This window comes from Acartia tonsa, chromosome 8, assembly GCF_053477335.1.
Source record: "Acartia tonsa isolate MP-2025a chromosome 8, ASM5347733v1, whole genome shotgun sequence".
Classification (NCBI taxonomy): Eukaryota; Metazoa; Arthropoda; class Copepoda; order Calanoida; family Acartiidae; genus Acartia; species Acartia tonsa.
The window spans coordinates 49,909,545-49,937,414 of NC_137267.1; the positions used below are offsets into that span (position 1 = coordinate 49,909,545).

The 27,870-nt window shown below is 37.4% G+C and overlaps 3 protein-coding genes and 1 long non-coding RNA gene across 5 annotated transcripts; all 4 read left to right on the forward strand.

The window, feature by feature from the left end:
- The first annotated feature begins 3,642 nt into the window (after positions 1–3,642).
- Positions 3,643–6,901, forward strand: LOC145327198 (uncharacterized). Of its 2 annotated transcripts, XR_013882106.1 has the most exons (7): positions 3,643–3,752; positions 3,992–4,048; positions 4,463–4,503; positions 4,841–4,978; positions 5,353–5,436; positions 5,830–5,914; positions 6,101–6,901. XR_013882106.1 is itself a non-coding variant. In XM_080170776.1 (6 exons), exons 1-5 carry the CDS (start codon positions 3,656–3,658, stop codon positions 5,410–5,412), a joined length of 393 nt encoding a protein of 130 aa, XP_080026902.1. In that variant the 5' UTR covers positions 3,643–3,655; the 3' UTR covers positions 5,413–5,436; positions 5,830–6,901. The 2 variants fall into 2 exon arrangements, 1 of the variants encoding a protein (XP_080026902.1); XM_080170776.1 differs by having other exon boundaries at positions 5,830–6,901.
- A 1,130-nt stretch (positions 6,902–8,031) lies between these two features.
- Positions 8,032–20,742, forward strand: LOC145327206 (uncharacterized). Its single transcript, XR_013882111.1, has 4 exons — positions 8,032–8,147; positions 19,573–19,622; positions 19,876–20,273; positions 20,523–20,742. It is a non-coding gene; the product is annotated as an uncharacterized LOC145327206 (long non-coding RNA).
- A 289-nt stretch (positions 20,743–21,031) lies between these two features.
- Positions 21,032–26,188, forward strand: LOC145327207 (uncharacterized). Its single transcript, XM_080170784.1, has 4 exons — positions 21,032–22,266; positions 22,585–23,612; positions 23,881–24,197; positions 24,450–26,188. Exons 1-4 carry the CDS (start codon positions 22,044–22,046, stop codon positions 24,502–24,504), a joined length of 1,623 nt encoding a protein of 540 aa, XP_080026910.1. The 5' UTR covers positions 21,032–22,043; the 3' UTR covers positions 24,505–26,188.
- On the forward strand, positions 24,934–27,545 carry LOC145327208 (uncharacterized). Its single transcript, XM_080170785.1, has 2 exons — positions 24,934–25,330; positions 26,309–27,545. The coding sequence occupies exons 1-2, from the start codon at positions 24,934–24,936 to the stop codon at positions 26,392–26,394; spliced, it is 483 nt and encodes a 160-aa protein (XP_080026911.1). The 3' UTR covers positions 26,395–27,545.
- The last annotated feature ends 325 nt before the right edge of the window (positions 27,546–27,870 follow it).

Consider the following 27,870-nt stretch of genomic DNA (forward strand, 5'->3'; position numbering starts at 1 on the left):
TATTTGCCACAATACCAGGTGTGAACCGTTCTGTCGACGTGACATTGTACCGCGGGCAAAAATCTCACTCCCACTTTTTTTAACAGATGACCGCTGATTGTTCCATTAAACTCATGCTGACCAAATACTGTACATTCTGAAGCCCTCAACTCAGGACCGTCGCCAACACACTCCTTTACTAGCACAGGTATCCTATCAGCCCCACAGGGTATCAAACACAATCCCCAAATTAAAAAATATTTACCTGATTTGAATTTATTATTATGACCAGACATTATTAGCTGATAACTGTTCACCAATTCACCCGCAAATATCAACTGATTTAGCCTTTCATTGCAGGACAACTTTCTACCTACTAGCTTTGTCAGCACATATTTGTTATTAAAATAATCAAATAACAATTCATGAACTCTTATTATAATATATTTTTTAAATATTTATATGTATTTATATAATATTTTTTTTTCAAAAATAATTATTATCAGCTCTCCTTTCCCTACTTTCTCCGTCCTCGAGTTCCTATCTGAACATGTACCACAGGACCCCCTACCTGAGATCTTAACCTCCTCCCAGTGTCCCATAAATATTTCGCCACCCGTGATCCACTTTTCTTAATTGTAACTAATCTTTCAGGTGAAGATTGCGGCGGCGCCGTAGTCAAAAACGACTGTTCCGATGGAAGCTCAACCTCGTCAAAATTACCCTCAACTACAGGAGCAGGCACCACAGATTCATCTGTCACTCCCACCTCTACTCCTTCACCTACAGGTATAATTTCTCTATTTCCATCTCCTGAAACTCTGTCATTATCAACCTCAACCTCACTCTCCTTCTCCTGAATCTCGTCACTCTGTCTTTCCTCTGCCAACTCAAAACCATCATTTTCAGATGACAAATACACAACATCTTCACTCTCTCTCTCCTCTACAGTTTCTCTCTCTACAGGCATATTGTCAACCTCCAAAAATATCTCATCGGACGGACAAATTTCAGGTAAAGGAAAAACGTTAAAATTAACTTCCTCCCCTAAAACTTCCGTTCGAGCATGAATTTTTCGAATTTTATCCCTAGCCACAACCTGATTTTTCTTGATGGGATTATTCCCAAAAGGTGCCAACTCATACAATGCATCCGAAAATTTCTTAACTACAATAAAAGGCCCTCCATAGAAAGACTGTAATTTCTTGGACACGTCAGTTTTTACAATATTAAAGAAAGCATAACAAACATCTGTCACTCTTAATGCTTCCCTCTGTACTCTGTGTTTATTTTGAACCTCTAAATATAACTTGGATTTTGTAGAAATTCTCTTAATTACATCCTCCATATTTTTCAGAAATTCCAAATACGACCGCGAGGATGAAGATTCAACAGACGGAACTGGTGATAGAAAATCGAGGGGAATACGTGGCTGCCGACCAAAAACTAGAAAAAATGGAGAATATCCAGTTCTAGTACTCTTGGAGCAGTTAATCACCAACGTAGCCAAAGGTAATTTTTTAGCCCAGTCCTTTGTTCCATGATTTTCATCTACTTTCAAAGCAGCATACAAACTTTGATTTTGCCTCTCTACAGGATTCGAATTTGGATTCCTGGGGGGAATTAGGACAGTATCCACCCCCAATCCTTTCATCACGCCTTTAAACACACTGCTTGTAAAATTTGTACCTCTATCCGATCTCAAAGCTCTAAATAAACCATAGGTAGGTACAAAATTTTCCAATATAGCCTTTACAGTTGTTTCAGTTTTAGCATCAACCAACGGACATGTAAAAACATATCTAGAAAATAGACAAACCATGATTAAGACAAATTTAACCGTCTGTCCCTGATGATAACATGGAGTCCAAGGTCCAACTAGATCCACTGACATATTAGCAAAAACTTCACTACTTTGAACAGAATGAGTTATAGGTGAAACATGTTTAGGATTACTTCCAGCCTTTTTCAAACATGTAATACAACTTCGTATTCTCGATTCCACAAACTTGTTCATGCCAGGCATAAAAAATCTCTCATTTATCTTACGTATTGTCTCCTGCACACCTCTATGTCCAGAACCATATCCACCATGAGCTGAATCAAATATATCATTGTATAAAGAAAGAGGCACTACAGGCCTCTCGACAAAACCCCCTTCGGCCAAAGGCTGTCTGAAAATTACAACCCCCTCTAGCACATACATATGGCCAATAAGATTGTACAATAGTTCTTTTCTGCCCGATAGCTCCGCCCTCTCATAAGACGACAACTGTCTCCTTTCCAATATCCATAACCTTATTTCATTTAGGATCTCGTCCTGCTGAAGACTACTTTGCCAGACAAACTCAACATCCGCCTCATCCTCTGCAGAATGTACCTGCATAATAGAATAGATTTGATCCAGAAATGGTGAATCATCCAGGTAAGGATCCAAAATTTTATTATCTGTCTCTCTACACTCCTGACAATTCTTCAGTCGATGGTCCTTACAATCTAACTCAGTTCTCGACAAATAATCTACATTCACATGCTTAGTCCCCTGTCGATGGATAACTGTAAAGTCAAAACTTTGCAAGAAAGTTATCCATCGATAGGTGACACCGTTTATTGATCCTTTAGCCCAACGTTTATAATGCACTAGTGAAATACTGTCTGTCCGAACTAAAAATTCACGAAACCTACAAAAGTGTAAAAAATTCTTTAATGCATATACTAATGCACCTAATTCTCCTTTATAGGAAGGATAATTTTGTTCTGCAGCATTACACTTTTTACTACAGACACCAAACACTCTCTCTACACCATCCTGTTCTTGCGAAATAATCCCTGCAAAATACTGAGAACTATAATCTACATCCACGATAAAAAGATTAGGATTATCCCATTGAGGATAGCCTTTACACATTTCAGTCTTGAACATTTCCATAAATTCAGTCCATACTCTGTTCAATTCTTCTGTCCACTTTATTATAGTGTCATTCCTGTGACTATCCAACATGCACGACCTCTTGGCATAATCAGCAAAATATCCTCTGTAATAATTAGTAAATCCCAAAAATTTCTGCAACTCCTTCCCCGTTCTAGGCTTGCCCCAATCCTTAATCCGTTCCAAATATGCAGGATTCATTTTCAATCCATCGGCACTAATAATATGCCCCAAATAATGGCATTCTCTAGTCAATAAATCACACTTATCTAAATTCAATTTCAGGTTGACCTGCCTAAGAACTTGAAACAGTGCCTGCAGATGCTCTACATGTTCCTCTGGACTTGATGAAAACACGATCAGATCGTCCAAGTAGCTGATACAGAATCCATACATACCTGGCAGGATAGACAGCACCTTATCCATCAGAGCACAGAACAGGCTGGGTGCATTACACAACCCAAATGGCAACCTGTTAAACAAATACATCCTGTTTGCTGCACTAAAAGCTGTCAACGGTTTAGAGTCTTCATCCATAGTCATCGAATGGTAGGCAGCTGTCAAATCAAGAGTACTGAACACCTTGCCAGAACCCAGCTTCGTCAGATTATCCGAGATCAGTGGCAGCGGCCACGCCACCCGCTTAGTCACGTTGTTCAGGTTGCGGAAATCGATGACAAACCTCAACTTAGCCTCTTTTTCACAGCAAAAATAGGACTAGACCAATACGAGAAACCCTCCTCAATAATGCCAGCATCCAGCCATTTGGTTAACTGTTCCTTCAATTTAGCATCGTACTCTGGATTCAAAGGAATATTTCTGGCCTTCACAGGTTTAGCTCCAGGTAACAATTCTATATTATATGTCATTAATCTACAATCACCAATATCTGAATCATTCATTGAAAAGATATCAAAATTTTCCAAACAAATTTTAATAATCCTAGGTTTCAATTCTGGATTTTCCTTAATCATCTGGTTTTCATCTAACTTCAATTTTTGAATAATAAACTGTACCCGTTCATGCATTTTTTGCCCCGACAACTTTTCTGGCTTATCCAATTCATTAATTGTTTTATTACAGGTAACATCTTGATTATCCATGATGAAACAATGCCCCATCTTCACATTTCTCAGCAAGGTAATAGGTTTTATTGACGCATTAACCACATTAACCACACAGGACCCATCTTTCCGTGGCTGATACACCCCCTCAATAATCATAATCCCATTGCCACTTGTCATCTTAATGCCCATCATTCTTTAATCCAGTCACATGCACCACAGCGGTAGATCCTCCAGGATAAAAAATAGTTTTATCCAGCAACTTCACATTATACTTCGTTGAATATAACTCTCCAAACCCACCCCCCTCCTTTATCCCTGGCAAGGTAGGTTTAGATGGAATTTCAGAATTCATTCGTCCGGACAAAATAGGAATTTTCTGTATCTCCGCCACCACCTGTTTCTGTAAACAGGAATTAATAGGAACAGATTCCCCACAAAATTCAAACTTATCTTCATCCAAACAAATATTAATTTTATTCTTTTTCAGGAAATCAGATCCAAGATTTACCAACCTACTCGTCACCTCAGGTACATAAAATATCTCCGTAAACACAGCTTGAGTTCCAGCAAATCTAAATTTCAACTCAACATATCCAATAATATTAACTTTCTTTAAATCTACTGAATATGCTGATAATTTAGCAGGACAAAACTCAATTCCATGTTTATCAAGAATTTCTCTAGATATCAAAGAATTAAAATTATTTCCTGTATCAATAATTCCTAACTCCTTCACCGGAATATCAGCCCCAGACACAAGAAATTCTAAATCCGCACAAATAGGCATTTTCGTTATCTTCAAAAACTTCACAATCTCTTGAAAACACTAGTCATTATAATTAATTAATATATCCATATATTTTAGATATACATCATTCCACTACACAGCAGTCAGCCCCCCATCTATCACCAGCCGCCAACATACTGTTCAATTTATGAAATCCTGCACATCTCCCAGACTACCAGCATCACACAGCTACACTCCAAGCCTTTTCTTATACAAGTAAGTACCTCTCGAAGTATTCAACCTTGCATAGGTACCTATCAAAATATAATATATAGTAGATATATATATATATAAATATATATATAATGTTTTCATTAACACGATCACACCTTGACTGAAGAATAAACAAGACAGTAATACTTTATAAAGTTGAGAGCAATAATGTAAATACACAACAGCAAAATTAACTATTTACAGTACTATAGCCTATATAATGAATATGAATAAAAGAACGATCTACAAATTTCATCCTAAAATGAGATTTATACATCGAATCAATCATATCCATTACATAGGATACTGCTGAAAATTGTTTCTGGCTATGTCAGCAATCATAGCCTCATACTGTTTCTCATCTCTGCTCTTTTCAGAATCCACAACAGGCCCCACCTGATTGCCCCACCTATCCACAACAGGCCCCACCTGATTGACTGTCTTCTTCAGAAACTGCTCAGGTATTACCCTATTATTAGGCACTCCAGGACCCTCTTTCTTTTCGCTACCGGCTGAGAAAAACTTAGCTTTGGTCTTTCCTATGCGAGAATCAGGAGCTGGCGGCTTGCCGTCTCTCTTCTGCCAGCAACTAGCCACTACATGACCTTTTTTCCCACAATACCAACAAATCATAGTTTTAGCCTTCGAATTCAGAGCCCCAATCACGTTCTCAACCTGATCCCAAGGAATATCATCATCCCCTTCAATCCACGCATTATTATCGCCAATCTCTGTCCTGCCCTCCATATCAGATACATGCACTTCACTGATTACAGGCCTAGCTTTTACCTCCCTAGAATCCTCTAGCCTCAACCCTTCCATAGCCTGAGAATAACAGGACGTTACATTTTCAGGTGACACGTGTCCAGAACGAGCCCAGCTTATATAATGCTGACCTCTGCGAATCAAATAAGTCAAGAAAGCACTGTAATCTTCCAGGTAATGCATAGATTCAATGAAATTAGCCATATCTCTAGCTAAATCAGAAAACAGCAAATTCTTAGCCACATTATTGTAAAAATCACGCCAAGATTGTCTAGAAATTTGACCAGGATGCATAAGCCTAAACAGCCGCAACTTAGCATTGAAAAACACATCCACATTCTGACCACTCTTTTGTTTCAGGGCGTAAAAGAATTCGGTAGCCGACTCTGTATCAGCAAAGGGTATCACCAACCTTCTTATCAACAGGTAATAACCTAAAGCACTTAAGGAAGCATTAGCCTCCGGCGTAATAAGCCTCCCCATCTTCTTCCCTTTGCACTCAAAAATCCTATTGTACAGGACGTCCTTGAAAAGCATAGGATCCTCCAACTTTGCGAACCTAGCAACCCTCCATAAGGATAAGAAATAATCCTCAAAATCAATGTTTCCATCCCAAAATGGAGCATCCCGCACAAAATCACTATCCCACTTGACTCCTCTTACAAGACAAAACTCCTTAAACTGCTCCTCTACAGTCTGTTGGCTTACACTACCGCCGGCCACCTTTTTATAGGCCTTAAGCACTTCAGCCCTTTACTCAATTAAAGGAAATATATCCAACAATTGATTCTCATATTCGGTCAGACAACTCTCACGAACATTCATCCAATTTCCATTCCCAACAGGACCTAAAAACTCAATCTGCGAAAACTTCAAATGTCCAGGAGCACTTTTCACTCTTTTAGCCTCAAAATTTGTAGAATCCAATTTAGCCTCCACACTCAAACGATTAATGAAAGATGTATTAAACGAATCATCTCCCGTCGCTTTGACTGCAGATACACTAGCCCCCATACTTGTCTCATACAAAAAACCGCTAATATCCCCATCCACTGGCAATTGCGCCACCTTTTTCTTAATAGTAGCCAAATCAACATCATAACCTAACTTCTTATGCTCATCAGAGTTCTTAAACTCTTTCACCTTATTCTCCAGCCGTTTATTCGCCGCCGTTAACTTATCCACCTGACCTTTGACAGTCGTATGCTCCTGCAACATTGCCCTAACATATTTTTTTATGCTTTCAGGCACAACGTCATTCTCCACCTCGCCCAACGCCAACTCCACATTCGCATTGGCACCTGCACCAGCATCCTCAGCCGCAGCATCCTCCTCCTCCCAATTTTCGGGAGTTCCATCATCATCCTGACTGTCATTCTCCCGAGGACGTTTAGGCGGCCGTCCACGCTTGCCTTCATTTTTACCCCGCTCTCCTTTTTCACCATCAGCCATATCCGAGCACTAGAACTAGATCCGCCGTGAAATTTAGATCAGAAGAGTTAAAGAATGAAATTCCACAGAAACCTGAAATATAAATCAAGTTAAAAATATAAAAGAATAAAACAAAACTGTGAAAAATCCGAGACAAAAAAATATCTCAAAAAAGTGATTGACTCCAAATTAAACACCACTTCCCCCACCCTTAACTCAGCAGTAGGTCTAAATAACACGTAGCACAATAAGACTGCGCCAAATGTGATATAGACAGACTTACGTAAGTTAATGATAGAGTAGACTTAATGTTCAATTCAAAATGCAAACAGATTTTTAAGTATTTATTATATTGGATTAAATGCAGTTTTTGAGTAAATAAGATTATATATTGATACTATATTTAGAAATGATTAAATATGTTAATAAGTCAAAACTACTGATTATTCAAAGCTGGATAATTCTGAAGTAGCAGGATGTCTGTCTGTATATCAGGACACCAATCAACAGGATGACTGTCTGTTTAATTAATACAATGTATTAATTAACTATGCACTTTGAAGGGGTAGAATATCTGCCTATACAAACTATCTAAAGTAGTAGGATGTCTGTGAATAGCTGTATTGGTCTTAATAAAGACTCGAACCCAAACCAGATAATGTTCTGTGTTAGGACTCTCAATATCAACTGACTTAAATATATTTTCTCTTTATTCTTTCTGAGAGCAATTAAAGAGTAATTAAGAGTAACAACTAACATATGTCTGCAAACTTAAATATATGACATCACAACATAAATATATGACAATTGGTTTATAATTACAAAATGAATAAAATAAGTCAAAAAGAGGATACTCAAATATGTACATTTTGGAAATTTATCGTCAATCGTTGCTTAGATTCTGTGCTGAGTGGTGGCGTAAATCGTGTCAAAACTGGCATAGTACATATAAGAGAAAATGTACAGTCACAGTGAGGTAAATAATATTTTTGATTAATTAAAATGTTAATGTTATTGATATGCAATAAAATGTATCTAATATGAATTAATATAAATGTCTTGGTGTGAGAACAGACCAAATATATGTGTTTCTATCTAGGTATATGAGCAGGACTTCCATAGACCAAACATGTGCCAAGCGAGGATATACAGTTAGCAGAAGAACCTCATGATCATAGACCAAAGTTCCATTCTTCTGATAACTGTGCTCATAGACCAAATATAACTATTTGTAAAAATATATCTATGCTTATATTTTATCTTTGATATTATTTCATGTGCCATTAATTCCAGAGTGTTTAGACATCTCTGGGGTTTTAATTTATGTCTGCAATTAATCTTATTCTGTGCATTTTAGAGAGGCTATAATGACCAGGTCCTACTAGATGATAAGTTGCATTGTGTGTGTTCACGGTGAGTCACACCCGGTTTATAGGAACTTCTCAATGGTACCAGAGTTCTTGTGCAATTGAAAAGATCTACGACTCAATGTAACTAAAATCTAGCTAGGTCTTGTTACTCTCTGTAAAGGTACACAATAAAAGAAACTGTGTCATAACAACTGACGTTAACAAAAGACCAAAGCTGGTGTGAGAGACAAAAAAACCCCGGGGATAAAAATGGGAGATAGTGGCGAGGAGGCCAATCGGAGAGAGGAGCCGAATGTTTTAGATGACCTTGCTGCAGGCGGGGCAGTAGGAGGCGGGGACGGCAGACAAGTCCCAAATAATAGACCAAATCATGTAGATGGACCTAATGACGAGGGTAATAGCGATGCAACTAATAAAAGACCAAATCATGTAAGTACATCTAATGGTGATGGTAACGGTGTTCACGATAAAAGACCAAATAATGGTATGCTTGGAAGAGATCTTGGAGATCTTGGTAGATCCAGTGGCGTGCTCAATGGAGCTAATTCGGATGCGAATAAAAGTGTAAACGATAGCGGGTCAGACGGACCATTCAACGATTTTTTTAATAAAAGACCAAATTATGGTAACAGAGGCGGACAAGAAAATGTTTTACTTTATTACAGGGATGATAATATCAATAATAGCAACAACACCAACAATTTTCCCAACGATAGCGATAATAATAGACCAAATATGGATAGATTCCCCAACGAACGCGATAATAATAGACCAAATATGGATAGATTCCCCAACGAACGCGATAATAATAGACCAAATATGGATAGATTCCCCAACGAACGCGATAATAATAGACCAAATATGGATAGATTCCCCAACAACAGGGATGACAACTTCAGAAATAGCGGACAATATTATAATAGATCGAATAATGGACCGTACAACAACGATTATTACAACCTCCCTAACAACAGGGATGGCAACTTTACAAGTAGCGCATATCAAAGACCAAATAATGGATATTTTGGGGGCATGAACAGCAGGGATGACAACAATATAAATAGCGAATATAATAGACCAAAGAATGGTGATTTCTATGGCGGGGCTAGGCCAAGAACAAACAACGATACCGACAGACAAAGACAAAGGCTAAGTATCTTTGAGGATATTCCCAGACAGAGACAATATATATTTGAAGATGATCCGAGACAAGGGCGCAGATATTTTGATGACAGACAGCAAGATTATTATAGAGGGGAAGGAAGAAATACAGTATCGATCCCTCTTATTCATGAATTCCGTGAATTCTCTACTTGGGAAGCCTGCGTTTTAGCTTGGCAGCAAACTACTGATTTGCCGCGCTACAAGCAAGGTTATGTATTAGCCAATGACCTTCCTAGACACTCAGATAAATATGGTAATTCGCTAAAGGAAGATTTATTTAAAGCCTGTCCCCCACATACACTTATAAACAACGAAAATGGAGTGGAACTAGTTTTGAAATTTCTAAGAACTCGTTTTTATGTTGATGAAGAAAAAGAAATATTTGAAGTAAAACGTCAAATGTCACAAATAAAAAGAAAGAGTGGACAAAATATCCACCAATTCATCATCGAGTTCGACAACCTGCATGAAAAATCAAAACAACTGGGCATAGAAATACAAAATGATCGTCTACTAGCTTTAACTCTATTTGCATGCGCAAATCTTGATACCACAGAAGAAACAGTAATAAGGGGAATAGTTCAATTTTTGACAAAAGATGGGAAACGATACGAAACCGTAAAAAGCAAATTACGCGACGTATGCAGCAGATTAAATGAAAAACAAAATAAAAGTGAAGATACCTTCCTTACACAATTTTCGAACGCGGAAGACGACAATCAGAATAGCGTTGATCAAGTTTACTTATCTAAAGGATGGTTGCCACCTAAACAATATCAAGGGGGCCAAAATCGCAATTATAGACAAAACACACAAAACAGATCAAATTATGGACAAAAGAATAACAGCAATGGTGGATCAAACACAATGATTAAACCAAGGACGAAAAATCCCATAGGTGCAGATGGCAAGATTACAAAATGCCATATTTGTGGTTCTACCATGCACTATGTTAAACAGTGTCCTGATGCCTATGAGAATATAAAGAAGGTAGGTAAAGTGAAAAGATATAAAAGTGTGATGGTTGTCACTGAAGCAGGTGTAGAAAAAGAAATTCTGAAAGAATGCTCAGATTCAGAACCAGAAAATGCAGAAACTGAAAATGTACACTGTACAGTACTGTGCTCGGATAACAAAGAAGAAATGAGCAACTTCACAGCTGAAGCTTTAAATATGGCTGCACTTGACACGTGTTGTACGTCAAGTGTGGCTGGGCAAAAATGGCTAAGAATTTATCTGAATTCATTACCCAAAGACATGAAATCCAAAGTGCAAGGACCTACACAAAGTAACAAACAATTTATCTTTGGAAATCAGGGTAAACTGAAATCTGTAGCTAAATACACCATACCAACAAGAATTGGAGGATGTGACAATGAAATCACCCTGGACATCATAAAATCAGACATCCCATTACTACTTTCAAAAGGAGAGATGAAAAGACTTGGAATATCGCTTAATATGAAAGATGACAGCGGTACAATCAATGGAAAGCCTCTTGTTCTAACTACTACCTCAGCAGGACATTACGTAGTAGATTTATTACAAGAAAACGAAATGCTGGAAGCAGTCAACATTGCTGAACTTGAAATAGACAACGAAAAAGAACAAGTCAAGGCTTTGTCCAAGCTGCACAAGCAGTTTGGACATAGACCCAAGAAAGTCTTTGTTACAATTTTAAAACAAGCTGGAAAATGGAATGAAAAGTTTTCTCCACTGATAGATAATATCATGGAGAAGTGTGAAGGCTGTCTTCTTAGGCGCAGGACCCCAGACAGGCCAGCTGTAGCACCCCCAATGTCAAATGATTTTGGACAGATTCTTACCTTAGACCTGAAGGTCTGGGATATGAACAAAGGTATCTACATTATGTACATGATTGATCAATTTACAAGATTTCAAGTAGCCTCAGTAATAAGAAGCAAAGAACCGAAAGAAATAGTAAAAACGCTTTTGTTGAAATGGCTACCTATCTTTGGTAGAGTAGAAAAAATACTTTCAGACAATGGCACTGAATTCTGTAATGAAGAGATGAGAGAAGTAGCAAGTGCTTTGAACATTCAACTTCTGACCACGGGTGCCAATAGCCCGTGGCAGAATCCAATCAATGAAAGAAATCATGGAATCACAGACTCTATTGTAAAAGCTACTCTGAGAGACTATCCAAACATGAGTTTAGAGGTAGCATTGGCATGGTCAATTACAGCAGTCAACTCCATGTCAAATGTTAGAGGATTTTCTCCTTATCAGCTTGTTTTTGGTAGACAGATAAAACTTCCTAACATTCTAGATGATCCCCCACCTGCCTGGGAAGAGCCAACAAAGAGCAAATCTCTACTAGAAACCCTAGATGCTTTACACAAAGCAAGAACAGAATACACAAAGGCAGAAAGATGCGAAAGGATAAGAAAAACCTTAAAAGCAAAGATCAGAATTGCTGACACTATATATGAGAATGGAGATATTGTGTATTTCAAGAAGGAGGGAGAAGATGCATGGAAAGGTCCTGCTAAGGTTGTCTTTCAAGACAGCAAAGTTATTTTTATCAGGGTAGGTAATATATACTACAGAGTTAGCGCTAACAGGTTGATAAAAGCAGGAGACGAATTAGCAAAAGAAATATTAAAGAAAGAAGAGGGGGGAGATACCAACAACAAAGAATCTCTGAACGATGATGACAAGGAAACAGAAAAAGAAGAGCAAGTAAATGACAAGGAACATTTCACAAGAAGCAAACAAAGAGAGATTGACCAGATGCTAAATGAGCAAGAACAGACAAGAAGTAGAATATCCAACAAAGGCCCAAGAACGAACAACGACATATTGGAGAAAGTTGTGGAAACAAACAATGATCAGCAAGAACCACCATCAACAACAATTCCATATACAACCACCATGACAGAATTCCAAGAAAATGAGGAAGCTATTGAAGAACCAATTGAAATACAAGAAACAACAAAGGAACCGGGTGAAATACAAGAATCAACTGAAGCGAATGAACCAATTGAAGAGAGCAATGAAGACAAAAGCACTGAACAACAGGAACAAAATAACACAAAAATTCCACTGCGTAACTCAAAAGGTAGAAAAAGAAGAAAAGTAAGTCAAAAACCAACACCATGTTTTAATGAAGATGGCACTCTTCAAAATGCAATGAATGTGCTGAAGAGAAATGATAGAATTGAAATTCTGGAGAAAGGCAAATGGGAAAAAGGAAAAATTCTCAGTCATGGAGGTAAGCTTGGAGGAAGAAATGCGGGATGGTTTAATATAGAATTGGACAACGGTGAAGTATTTCATGACGAAGTCTCTAAAAGAAACATCAGGTATGAAACCGAGGCTGAACAAGTAATTGAAGACGATGAGATCTTAACAGTGATCAAGCTAGACAATGGCAAAAGTCTAAAGATCAATGATATAGACAAGCAAAAGATCAGAATGGAGGCTGAAGAAGAAACTGCAGTCCTAATGATATGTGAAGAGATTTTAGCAGTCATGGTACCGAAAGAGAAAAGGAACTCACCTGAATGCTTACAAGCAAAGTTTGATGAACTGAACAAGCTAATTGCTTTTGATACGTACAAAGTAGTAGAAGACAAAGGGCAGGATAAAATAACAACTACCTGGGTGCTGACTGAAAAAGGAACCGAAGTAAGAGCAAGACTCACTGCTCGAGGTTTTCAAGAAGACACAGATTTTCCTACAGATAGTCCAACTGTGCAGAAAGCCTCAATAAGACTACTAGCAGCCTTTGCAGCTGCAAATAACTGGACAATTCACACAACAGATATCTCATCTGCATTCTTACAAGGCAGCCAGATGGATCGAGATGTCTTTGTTGAACCACCGAAAGAAGCTAACCAAAAGGGGAAGCTGTGGAAATTGATCAAATGTTTATATGGTCTGAAGGATGCTAGTCGTAAATGGTACATGAGAATACTTGCCAAGCTGAAAGAACTAGGATTCAAGAAATCCCCTCTTGATAAAGGTTTGTTTTACCTGATCAAAGATGATGTTCTGATTGGTATAGTAGGTGTACATGTCGATGATTTCTTCTATGCAGGCACCAAGGAATTCATAGAGAAGATTATGGTGGAAGTAATGAGCATTTTCAAGGTTGGAAAATCAGAATCAACAGAATTCATGTATACTGGTTTCCATTTCAAGCAGGACAGCACAGGGATAACCATAAATCAAGACAAATACATTGATGCAGCAAAGATCCCTGATGTAGATGCAAAGAATGTCAAAGATAAAGAGAGAGACATGAATCAAGAAGAACTAACTATGCTGAGACAGATCACTGGTGTTCTGAATTGGACTGTGCGAGCTACACGTCCTGATTTGGCTTTTGACTGTGTAGATCTTTCAACAAATTTCAAAGGTGGTCCACTAAGTGAACTAGTCAAAGCACATAAATGTGCTGTGCGTATGAAGAAAGACAAAGTGTCTGTGAGAATTTCAGATTTGTGTGATCTGAACAATTGCCAGATTTGGATGTTCTCAGATGCAGCTTTCCGAAACTTGAACAAAAACACAGACAGCTGTGGCGGATTTGTGATTTTCTTGGTAAATATCAAGAATGGAAAATCAGCTGTGATTGAATGGAAGGCTAACAAGCTGAAAAGAAAAGTCCACAGTACACTTGGTGCTGAAGCGCAAGTACTCTCACTTGGAATAGATGCAGCACTAGGAGTGAAGACACAAATCAGAGAAATGACAAATGGAAAGGTAGATCTAAAAGTTAGAGCTATCACAGACAATGAATCAACTAGAGCTGCCATTTACTCTGAATCTGAAGTCCAAGAACGCATGCTGAGAGCAGACATTGCAATCCTGAAGGACATGATTGAAGACGGAAGAATCCTGGAAGTTCGATGGGTAGCTGGCAAGGATATGTTGGCCGACGTGTTAACTAAACGTGGAGTTAACAAGGCTGCTTTGATTGATGTCATTCAGAATGGAAGAATGCCACAAAGACTCTTAGATTTAATTTTAAATTAAAGTCAAGAGCACAAAAATCATGTAAATATGTACAAAAACAAACAATTTCTCAAAAAATCAGATGTTTACAGTTTTTGGCCCGAACTTCAGAAAAAGATGGCAACATGTCTCAGTTTTTCATAAGCGATCCCGGAAGAAATCTGAAGTTAGAAACTCAAAAATTGGCGATCCCGGCAAAGATATACTACGCGGCATCCTGCGCAAATTCTCGTCGAAATCGCCAAACCAAATCGAATTTTCCAGAACAGAAATTTTCGGAGCCAACATTTTATTTTTCCCGATACGAACAACAGTGATAACTCTTTTAAAAGAAAATAAAATTTTTTTGCCGGCTACAGTAAAAGAACAAAGTATGGATCTCCATTTAATTTTTATTTTACCGAAATTTTTTATCACATCTGACCAATACAATGAAGTTTTTATGTGAAAACCTGGCTATGTTTTTTATTTTTAAATGAAGTCCTTTTCTCGCATTAGTAAAAGACCAAACTATGGATTTTTTTTCAACATCTTGGCAATTTAACGGATTGTATCCCGTTATTCAACAGCGGCACAGTGAAAAATTATCTTGTTTCTCTTCTCAATTTTTCAAAGTTTTTTAACCAAAACATGCAAAAGAACAAAGTATGGCTATTTATTGATTGTTTATTCTCATTTTCAGACAAGTTTTTTGAAATGAGAAATGCCTAACAACGTGCAAGACATCATTTTTGGATGGTTTTCCATGCCCGAGCGCCTTTGGGATCCGAACATCACACGTATTCGCTGGATTTCCCTGAAGGATTATGACATAAGAGAATGTACCGACATAATTCTGGAGGCAGTTAGGGATCAAACAATTGCTAAAAATATAGCAATCTGCTGTTTCCAATGCTGGGCTGGAACCATGGAGAAAGGAAAGATCAGAAAATACTTCGATGAAATTGTTGCAGAAGTTCAAAGACAAGAAAAGAACAAAGTATGTTTCTCCACAGCTCTTTTTCTGCCGAACAGTTCCCCAATCTGGCCACAGGTAGCCCAATTTAACGATGAAACCAGATGGTACAACAAGCTGCTCAAGATGCCGCCGATGAGCCTACACAAGATGGGGACAACAACAATTTCGGAGTATGATAAGACACTGAGAGTCCGAGGCATGTGTTTTAGTGAATTTCAAAGTGGCCTTGGATTCGGCACTCATCCCAGCTACGAAGGCTGCCAGAAGATAAAAAGCTACATGCTGGTGGCTTTTGATAATACCTTTGCTCCTCGTGCGTACACAGGGAAGTCTAGATTTGTCAGAGTTAAAATCCCTCCCCCACTCATTGAGACTGAAGGCTATAGATTTAATGCTTTCCATCGTCAAGAACTGGAGCTGAGAGGCCTGGCAGGAAGACCAGCTACCTCAGAAGGGGCAAGAAGCCATAACTTGACCTGGAGTCACAGAAGACCTGAAGGTTGGCAACGCTGGGACATGTACCTCAGGTTCCCCATGAACACCAAGGAGGAGCGTGAGCATGCTCATGGAGAATGGCTGCAGGAGATAAACAGAACTGATCCCAAGCTAGTCTGGGGCAGAGTGGAAGAACAGGTTGAAGAGGAGGTAATTTTTGTCGAAGAGGTCATTTTTGCTGCTGTGCCTGGTGCTCAAGAGAGAGAGGTGGACTTGATCACGTTTTCAGATGAAGAAGCTGCTCAGCAAGAGCCCGAGCATCAAGCTAATGATGATGATCTACAGGATCTGGCTGAAGATTTCAACAGAGCAGATGTAAGAGAAGACCTAACTGTTGAAATTGAAAACACAAACTGTAATGAAATCGAGCTTGAACTTTCTGACTACGAGGATGATGATTCTTTTGGCATCGACAGATATAACCAGATAAACGAACAGCTGGTTACAGAGTACAGAAAAGAACTAGCAAACAAGAACGTGCTTATCAGCCAACAGAAAACAGCGGCAAGGCAATGGAAAGGATTGGCAAATAAAAGTGAAGAAGAAAAACAAGTGTAGGAGTATTAATAGCGTTTACCGCTATTCTTTACCTTGCGTTATCAAAGGGGCAGGTTTTAGCCTATCTATCCTTTGAAATTAGAAGACGTACGTATCAGCCTTCCTATCTACAAAGTAATCCTTTAAATGTTGGTTCAGTGTTTAGTTAATCCTAGTCTCGACTCTCAAGGAAACCCAATTCTAACCGATAAGATCCTCCCTTACTTAACGGCTTGCCACTAATTCCCTCGACAGTGTTATATACGAGCTAGGTAAATTATAGAGTAGTTTTTTAAACGAGTTTACCAATTATTAACTAATTCCTATTATTTTATAATTTTATTTTACTAAACTTAATTTAAACACAAAACAATCACAAGATATTAATCAGATTTTAATTATATTACAAGATCTCAGGATTTAATGATATTGGATATATAAATGGTGGAATTATATTTATGAATTAATAGACAAGACAAAACAATTTAAATTCAAAATGGTTGCAATAATTCAGAATTAGACCAAACAAAATTGTACACAAAACTTAATTAGCACAAAATATTATCAATTACTGTATACTTATTTACAGGTGTGATAGGTGTACCTATCTCAAGGATTCTTAATTACTCAAGTATTAATTACTACTCAAAATGGATACTTTATCTTAAGATTTTAAATTAATAATCAACCAATAGTGTTGGACTTTTAATGAGGCTTTAAATTAAATTTCTATTACTTAATACTTTAGCTTAATTAAATAGTTATCAAATGTCAATTATTTCAGGTAATCAAAATCAACCACTGGTGCTTGATGTTCTTTTAGATTTGATTTAAGGTAAATTTAATCAAAGTTTTAGAAATAAAACTTACAGGATTTTTATAGTTCAAGAATAATTCCTATGGACAATGTTCTACAAGCAAGATGCTTTGCTTTGGGTGGCTGTGAGAAGAGTGAGTCGTTTCAAGAAATGGTTTGCCTTTTATACTTTTTGGGGACGCTTGTTGCGTCCCCTAGACGTCTGGTTTCTGATCAATAATTAATAGCCATCTTAGCTATCTGTTGCTGGAGTTGTCACATGCCAGACGTCTAGTTTTTTAATGGATATTGGTTTTAGCCGTCTATAACTGGTATTTTCACTTTTAGCATGGTGAAATTTCGCATGCTAGACGTCTAGTTTTTGATCAGTGGATAACTGTTGCTGGGGTTGTCACTTTTTCAGGGTGAAACTTTCCCCTTTTCACTTTCATTCTGTCTAGCAGGTGGTTTTGTTACTGGGTTTTAAACTTTGGTAGGTGGTAAAGTTCATTGACTTCCCAATATAACTTTCTTTTGACAACCATTCTTTCACTAAAGGCTTAGGCAATATTTTAAGTTTGATTATAAAAAAAATGGTTACAGTTTTCAAAATTAAAGATGTTATAAGCTTTTGAAAAGAAAGAATAAAAGAATTATTGATTTGGACTTTCTTATCCTTGTTATTTATACAATATATTAACAAAAAAAACATTTTATAGGATACATTACTTGGATGTTGCATTTTGGACAAGGTCAACTATGTTAGAAGGTAAGTGTTTTAAAGCTTACTTTTTACACAAGTGTTGAGCAAAGACAAAGATTATTACATGAGAAGAGTCCAAGTGCTAGAGAAACAATTAGAACGTGTCACCCTGCAGTACAACTACCTCAAAGGATTGTACGAACAAGGCAGCCGTAAAAGAAGTGTCAAAGTCAATGACAGGAGGTTTGCCAGAAAGAGAGATTTCTCTGTTAACAGGAAGTAAAAGACCAAAGATTGTTTCTACTAGTGATGGGAATCCGGATCCGGAATCCGAATCCGGAATCCGGATCCGGAATCCGAATCCGGAATCCGGAATCCGCCCAATTTTCGGCCTATTTTGGAATCCGAATCCGGATCCGGAATCCGTTTTTTATAGCGGATTCCGGATTCTAAATTGGTAGGCTAAAATTACCGTCTTGAGTTTTTTCTTACAACTCCCTCTTAAATTTTTTTGTACATAACAAATTTTAATAATTACTAATGTGATGTAAATGTTTAACACTTTAACACTTTAAACAAATCAAGGCTTCAACCAAGTAACATAGTGTTAAATTAATGAAAAAAGGTATCCCTCTGTGACGGACGGCCTTTTAAAATACTGCTAGAATCCGGAATCCGAATCCGGAATCCGCCAAAAATAAGAATCCGGAATCCGCAAGAATCCGTCACTTTTTTTGACGGATTCCTTCAGAATCCGGAATCCGAATCCGGCCCAAAAATTCGACGGATTCCCATCCCTAGTTTCTACGCTATACGGGTGATAAAAGACCAAACAATAAAACTGTTTAATATTAATGTGAGAACAGACCAAATATATGTGTTTCTATCTAGGTATATGAGCAGGACTTCCATAGACCAAACATGTGCCAAGCGAGGATATACAGTTAGCAGAAGAACCTCATGATCATAGACCAAAGTTCCATTCTTCTGATAACTGTGCTCATAGACCAAATATAACTATTTGTAAAAATATATCTATGCTTATATTTTATCTTTGATATTATTTCATGTGCCATTAATTCCAGAGTGTTTAGACATCTCTGGGGTTTTAATCTATGTCTGCAATTAATCTTATTCTGTGCATTTTAGAGAGGCTATAATGACCAGGTCCTACTAGATGATAAGTTGCATTGTGTGTGTTCACGGTGAGTCACACCCGGTTTATAGGAACTTCTCACTTAGAAAATGTTTTATGAAAGAAAAGTTTAAGCTGCTTTTTTAATAAAGTTTATGGTAATCATATATAATGTTTTATCATGTTTTAAGCCAGTGTGGCTCAGTTACTGTGTTGATAAAGTCCATAGTAATTATATATAATGTTTAATTATGTTTTAGGCCGGTGTGGTCCACAGTGCATAGCTTGACTCCCTTGGATTGGTGATCGGGTAAGTCTTTAATTATTAGAATATACTATAAAATGTCTTTTAGCTTAAATTTAATAAACACTATAGAAAGTTGAACTATTTAGACATTTATGTATATATTTTAGATGTGTTCCATTGTGCACAATGATATTAAACTGGTCAGAATTATATAATTTGAAAGTCTTGACCATAACAGACTTTTAACTAAAATAATAGACTTATTAGTATAGACAACCATTATAATTGAACTGAAATATAAATGTTATTATTTTAGGTGCAGCGCCTTGAATCTAGAGAAACTCCTAGATGCCAGCAGTAGAGGTTGACAAGCCAGGACGGCTGTTTCCGAGATTTGTGCTGCTGCTGACAATTGATTGCTGACCTACTCTAATCCCAGGCTTTATAAATACAAATAGTAAGAAAATACTAACAGTATAGTATAAATATACATAGTTTACATATTAGTAGTTTAGCTAGCTACTTGTTGTTATATTAGCTGATAGATTAGTACCTTTAGATATGTTACATAGTAGGTACTAATAGCAGCTTGTACTTTACATATAACAGTACATAATACTTAATATATACCTAGTACACCCTAGTACTAAAATAGCTACCATAAGGAGAAGCCCCCCTAGATGTTGTGGACGAAGCCTATCCCTGCAATTTAAGGTAGTTATATATTTTTTACTTTAATGCATTAAGTGTTTAGTTGTCTTAGCCCTAAACTTTATACTTATTTAGGCTAAATTGAAAGTAAAAGCAACTAGATGATAGCAAAGTCTGTCCTGCTTTGATTTAGTAAAAAGTTCACTAGATTTGTTTGCTCTGTTCTACTTATTGAGCTAATTTAAACCTTTAGTTTTTATAGGTTTATATCCATAATTATTTATGAAATAATAATAATTCTATTTATTCTAGTTTCAACAAAGAGTCTCCAGTGCCCCAACTGTTCTGGTGTTGAAGCTATTGAAGAGATTGCTCCGCCTCTAGTATGCAGTAATTGATCCTATCAGTCAAGAGTCTACTGATCATCATAGTAAGCTGGTAAAAATAAGGCCAGATAGTATATTATATCAATTTATCCATCATATCATTTGTTTAATGTTCCTAACTGTAAATATATGTTAAATTAATCTATTAATTATTTCATTATTTAGTTTGGTTGAAGCTACTCTCTGATTATTCTATAAAAATTCGTCCAATTAAACCTAGAATTACTATATTTATCCAACATTAAAGTCTTTGGATGGTTAAGGCTATTCTACTGTCTTTACTCCCCTAGATACTAGGGGCGCAGTTGCAAGTTAAAAAATTATCTTGAATATTATTTAATATTTATAAAATAGTATAATAATTGACAAAAATAAATAAACTATTAATTGTAAATAAACAATAATAAACAATTGGTATTTGTTGTGCAATATGGTGGAATTTCAAAAAATACATTAAACGTGTCTCTAGGAGCATTTTGGCAAGCGGCCCAGGTCGTTCGGAATAAAACGTGGAAAGACAAGGATAAAAAGTTAATATGAGAAATCTAAAGTAACACAGTTTGAGAGATCTTAAGCGAATTATGTGAAAAAATTCGCTCGTAGTATTGAATAAAAAGTAGAATGGCTGATATAGAAAGCCTGGAGAGCTAGCAGACAGAAAAAATTAAATTAACCTTAGTTGTCAGCTACGGCCGTTAGATGGCGGTAGAGAGACGTAGTATAGAGGGAGTACCTCTTGCGGCGTATTCGTGCATTATAAATGATATACAGGCTATATGAAGCGGCAGGGGCCGACAATGATGTATAGGCACGTTTATATACTCTTAACTGAGTGGTAGTAGAGGAGGACTCTACGTATGGCGGTACAGGCCAGATAAGTTTCTCAATTGCGGTAGGCAGATTGTGAGACGGAACGGTACAAGTTTAGATTAAAACCACGAGGGGTGGTTGTTGTCAAGCTGAGCGCGAAAGCAAGTAGTCATACACACACACACGCACACACACACTTACACTCGGACTACAGGGGCCGAGAGAAAGCTCGCTGTTTTACTTCATTCTTTATCTGACCATTGAACGAACAACATCTAAATACAAAAGTGAAAGAATAAAGAATAAAGGATAGTGAAACATAGATTTATGCTACAAAGTCGCTTGTGATATTAATCGTTTAAGTTTTTTCTAAAAATTTATTTTTCCCTCCCTCCCACTCCCTTAAATTTTTTCATCAGTATGTTTTAATTTTATAGCATTTTTTCTTTATATATTTTTCCCTTTCATAATTCGCCGGTTTTTTATGCACGTGGTTTTTGATAGGGCAATAATAGATAGTTTTATGATTCAAATTTCAAATTTTATGTTATAAGACTTAACCTAGAAAATTTTTTATAGGGGTCATTTTTAATGTCGATTCGATTTATTTCTTTTAAATATTAGTTTATCATTCATAATGCTTCGTTTTTTATATGAGTTCATTCTAGAATTTTTGACTTATATTATATATAAATTTTTCAGATTTTTTATCATAAGCCTTTGTTTCTATCTCATACGGCGCATATTCACACATAAGATGGCCGACGGTGAGGATGAGATGCAGTTGCCACATTTGGGTGACATAGCCCAAGAATTGCCGGCATTTGAGGATGAAAACGGTTTCGAACCTGTATCTCCAGGTATTATTTTAATTAACAGATTATTGGCTATTAAGTATAGAGTTTTTCTTGTAATCACGTATCTTGATATAGACCTATGGTTATATACGTTACACCAATGCTTGTTTTTAAAAAAAAAAAAAAAAATTTTTTCGACTCGTGCATACACTTGTTTAAGGCACAATAATATATAAATATACTTTAGCTGAATTGCAAATCTGTCGACTAAATTCATGGTTTTTTCATTTTGGACATGTTTTGCTTAGTTTTAACCATCCAAAATAGCAGTTGCAATGTATAAATGAAAATCGATAATTAAAATAGCTTTTTAATTTTTAGCAGCGGACGTAGATGATGATCCTGCTGTTGATAGTGACGAAAGTGTCCATGATCAAGAGGATCAGATTGACGCCGCTCATGCGCAGTTCCATGAATCACAACCAGCTCCTATGATGGATGAAATTGCGGAGGCGGATCGAATGAATGATGGAAATGAAAGAGATCCAGCGGAATTGTTGGCCATGCTAGGTGATGATGCACCAATGGGAGCCAGACCGTTTCGGGCTTCCACACCTCTCATTCCAGCACCTCAATCGTACATTCAACAAGAAAGGGCCAGATATGGTCAACATGATCATATTAATAGAGTAGCACAGCATCACCCTCAGCATCTACCACAGTGTCGGCCTGGTCCAGTTCATTATCCATCTCAGAATCAGGCAATGAATTTTAGTAATGTTAACATAAATGCGGCACCATATATGGCAGGAGGCGCGGCAGCTAGGCCCCAACCGCAGCAAAACGGCGAACGCATACGCCATAGGTCGGAGGAACTACCCAGAGTGCCGACAAAATCAGCTCAGTCTGTCATGCCTCCACGCGGTACATGTCATGACCGAGGATCAGCGGCTGACAGGCCCTTGTCTGTCGATAATTCGGGTCAGGTACCAAACAGTGCTCTTATCGACGTAATTCGCATGCTAGTCAGCGACAGAAATCAGAAAAACCAGCAGAGCACCAGTGCTTCCCAACCATCGACCAGCAATGGTGTTGGCAGTGTCCAGCAACAGCAAGTTCAGCAGCAGCAGAGGGCTGGCATGCAAGCGTCTCAAGCAGCCAATTTTCAACAGGCTACGCCGTTTCCCCAGGGTTGGCAGATGGTCGCGTTACCAAGCAGAAGGCTTGTCGCAGGCGTGCCTACAAAAACGAAGCCGCCCGGTTTCTGCCTAGTACATTATGCTGTTACGCAACAAACCAGACTGGGAAAAATAACTGAGGTCAATGCGCAGAATTGCCGTGACTCCAGTTATTTGAGGTTGATGCAGAAGACTGGCCTCGATCTATTGTCTGTTCAGAATTATATCGAGGTAACATTATTACAACTATTCGACAAAGAGTATCGTTCACAGTTCTAGTCTTCTCTCTTTTTTACAGTTTTTTCGAATAATTTTTCAATTTCACAAGTACTGTGACAGTGGGACTTGTTGTTATCTTTAATACTATAGATCTTAATAAGCACTAGAGCGGTTTATCTAAACAATGTAATATTTGAGGTTTTTGTTGTATACCACCATATTTGATTTAAGTACCGTTTAAGTGTTATAAGAATTTGTTACGATTTAAACTATAATTTAGGATGCAGTTCGCGAGCTTTACAATTTGTATTTGCCCCCTGAGGCCCACGCCACCGTCCATCGCAGTATGGAGTTCTCGCTTATGGCCATCGAGCTGCTCAAGTTCATGAGTCTCTACATGAGCTTGACGTTTACAAACAGCCCCTCTGTGGTTGTCAAGTTTGCCTGCAACGATAATCGTGAAGTTCTGCAGGGTGAGAGGCTCACCAGATTAAATACTTTGCGCAAGGAGCATGAAGAAAGTGAGAAGCGCAGACGGGACAGAGAGCGAGAGGCCAGGCCATCTGCGAAACGCTTCACTGGCACGTGCCACAATTGGTAAGCGTTTAAATTTTTTAATATATCTTTTTTGCAGCCAGTTTGAATGTGTTGTAATGATAATTGGATCTCGATTTTGCGCGGGCAATCAATGGATATGCCAAATAGATAATCAAAGAGGTTTTTCTTTTTTCAAAAAATACATAGTTTAGTTTTTTGAAAAAATATATATATATTCGCAATTTAACTTACTATTTAGCACAGAGTTTTAGTTGTTAAACTCAGCCAGTCTAATGATAATTATATTTTCAGCCAGAAACAAGGCCATAGAGCCTCCCAGTGCACAGCTCCTAAGAAGAAGGATTGAAGCGAGGCTTCGAGTTCCCCGGCCATAGCGGTACTTCCATCTACCAAAGCCGAGGAGCTCCTCATTGACGATGTTATCGCCCCACTCGATAACGATAATTTAACTGACACAAAAACTATTGACTTTAACTCCAATGGTAATATTGAAAACGACGACAATACTTCTGTTAAAATTGTTACCAGTGACTTAGTCGTAAGCTCTTTAAGTGACATATCTGACCAAGAATTTGCGGCTTTTATTGACAAAGAAATTGACCGGTTGCAAGACCTGGGTTTCGGTCCAGTTGCAGGAGGGATCCATGATCCAAAGGCCCAGTTATTTTATAAACAGATTTTAAACGCCAGTGATTCCGTTTTAGATTTATTGAGAGACGGTTATAAGCCGGACATAGTTACTCCTCTTCCCGAGGCGACAGACCTTAGGAACAACATGAGCGCGTTGCAAAACATTCAATTCGTTCAGGCAAAGACAGACAAATGGGTTAAGGAAAACATTGTTAGAAAAGTCGACTATAAACCATATTTTGTCAACCCTTTGACAGTGGCGTCAAAGTTGGATAGTGAGGGTAACGTGAAATTACGTCAGTGTTTAGATTTGTCACGTACACTGAACGACTGTTTAAGAAAAGTGTCTATGAAAATGGAGGACATTTCCATGGTTCTTCCCAGAGTTACGCCCGGCTGCTGGATGTCCGTGTTGGACATCTCAGCAATGTATTGCCATTTGGCATTACATCCAGAGTTCCGTGGTTTATTTGGCTTTGCGGTTGTCAACGCCTCTGGCACGCGGGAGTTCTATGAGTTTTTAACACTGCCATTCGGCACAGGTTAGTTTTTTGTTTTATTTCCTAATTCAATCAATGGCACTAGTTCGATGCGCCAGTGTTAAAAACGCTTAAGGATAGCGATGCCTATTGTTTAATGAGCACAATATGAAATGTATTTGACAACCTTATGCATACCAAAAACCAAAAAAAAAAAAAAAAAAACGAGTGTATAGTGTTTGTTTTTACGTTTTGGTAGTGTTTTTCTTAAGAAATGATCGAGCGTCGAATTTAAATTGTACGTATTTTTTAAATTTGATCCATAAGAATGCAATATTTTTTGTCAGGACCAGCCACATTCATAATGAATTCTCTGATAGTCCCCATACGAAGATTCTGCCACGCTCGAGGCATCGACTTATCAACATTCGTCGATGACTCGTTCAATTCAGCCTTGTCCAAAATTAAAGGATTGGCTAGCCTTAAATTCATAAAATTTGTGTTCGAAAGCACAGGCTGGACATTAAACTTATCGAAATGTGTCGGGCCTACTACTTCTTTGTGTTACCTGGGCTTTAATTTAGACTCAATTTCTATGAGAATCAGTGCCCCCCTAATGAAGATAATAATTCTCACAAATGACATTAATGCTGCTATTTCAAAGGCTGATAAGGTTGGCGTAATATATGCCAAAGAATTAGCGCATATCCTTGGCGTATGTTGTCACCTTCTCCATTCTCATGGAAGTATAATGAGAGTGGTGACTAGAGCATGCCAGCAGACACTCGGATTGACTGTTCAGGAGAAAGGATGGTCCGGGTCTTTAGCTATAAACGATAGAATGTTACAAGAATTCGAAATGTTGAAGGTTTATCTAATAAGGTGTGTACATTCGAGTTTTTAGTTTTGAAACATTTTTAAGATTTTTTATGCCTTATTTTTCCCTGGCATTTTACGAATGTTTTTGTTTAACTTCGGTTACATTTTTGACGTTCAGTTAAATATGAATATACACTTAAATATTCTTTGTTTTTATTTCAGTTTCAACGGACAACCTGTCAACAAGTGTAATGTTGTCATCAACATTATCCAACCTGCGAAGCAGGCAGTTTTGCTGGAAGCTGTAGATCCTTTAGACATCACACAGATAGAGTCCATCATGGTCTCTGATTCAAGTGAATCTAGAGCTTATGTATTTGAAGCGGAACAACTCCGTTTCATAAAGGAGTTTCCATTCGAATACGACGAAATGCAGCAGTCTAGTACACTGCGAGAGTTGTTGGCAGTTGTGAAAATGTTTGAACAGGAATCCTTTCTCCAGCAAAATAGACACAAAACAGTGGTTTGGTGTACGGACAATCGCGGTTTAGTTAGTATTTTGAACCGCGGCTCTAGAGTAGAAATTCTACAGCGCCATGTGATAAATATCAAGTTAGTCCAGCTGCAATTTGACATTATTCTTTTGCCAGTATGGCAAAGAAGGAGCACGTTGTTGCTAAAAATCGCTGACGAGGGATCTAAAGTAAGTAACACCGACGAGTGGTCGGTAGCCCTCGAGGATTATAATCTAATATGTGAAAAATTTGTAGTCACGCCGGAAATCGATCTCATGGCCAGCGCGGCCAATACAAAATGTTCGGCGTTTTATTCAAAGTTGCCGGATAAAACGGCATTAGGCACTGACTTTTTCATACAAGAATTGGATAATAAGCGTGTCATGTACATATGTCCCCCAGTTAAAGTTATAGTTCCAGCATTACATAAGATTTTGAGTATACCGTCCGCCACTATCGTTTTTGTTATTCCCTTATGGCAGTCTGCTTGTTTTTGGTCGCAGTTTATTGAAGCTGGAAAATTTAAGTCTTTCATAAAAAGAATTTTTGTGTTTAAGACCATTTTTACATCAGAAGCAGCAGATTGTATGTTTAAAGGAATTTGTAATTTTTCTATGATCGCTTTATTAATTAAGACATGAGTTGTGTATTTATAGCTAATAGAAATGTTTCATTTATTGGGCCACGATATTTCTTTGAAAAAATTTGAGTAAATATACAGATAAGACTTTATTAGATCATAGGGGGAGGTTAATTTCTATTTTCGCCATGACGAAAAGATGTAGTAAGATTTGAAGATATTTTCCATTCGTACCCAATAAAATGATATCATTTCCTTGCAGATATAATTATTTTAATTTATGTATTAATCTGATTTGTAGATCTAGAGTTCTGTAATAACCATACAAGTCCAAAAAGCGTAGGAACATGAGAAGCATTTTTTAATTTTTCAAAATATTTATTTTATTTTAGACACATTATTCTAAATTCAGCTAGTTTGTTTGGACAGATTAGATTATGTATACCTATAAGAGAAATCCTGCTTGTTTTGGACTTTTGGTTTGTTATAAATATTTGTTATATCCATCTCTATCTTTTTAACGTTCGGTCTTTCCATGAAAGTGCAATCTGAAAATTATTCTAGTCTGTGATACGCTCTGAAAATTTAATATATATTTGTGGCTGTTCAAGAAATGGGTTTACAATTTTAATATTTTGGCCTTTTTTAGTAATTGATTCCGAATGGATTTCATATTTGTGTATACTGAT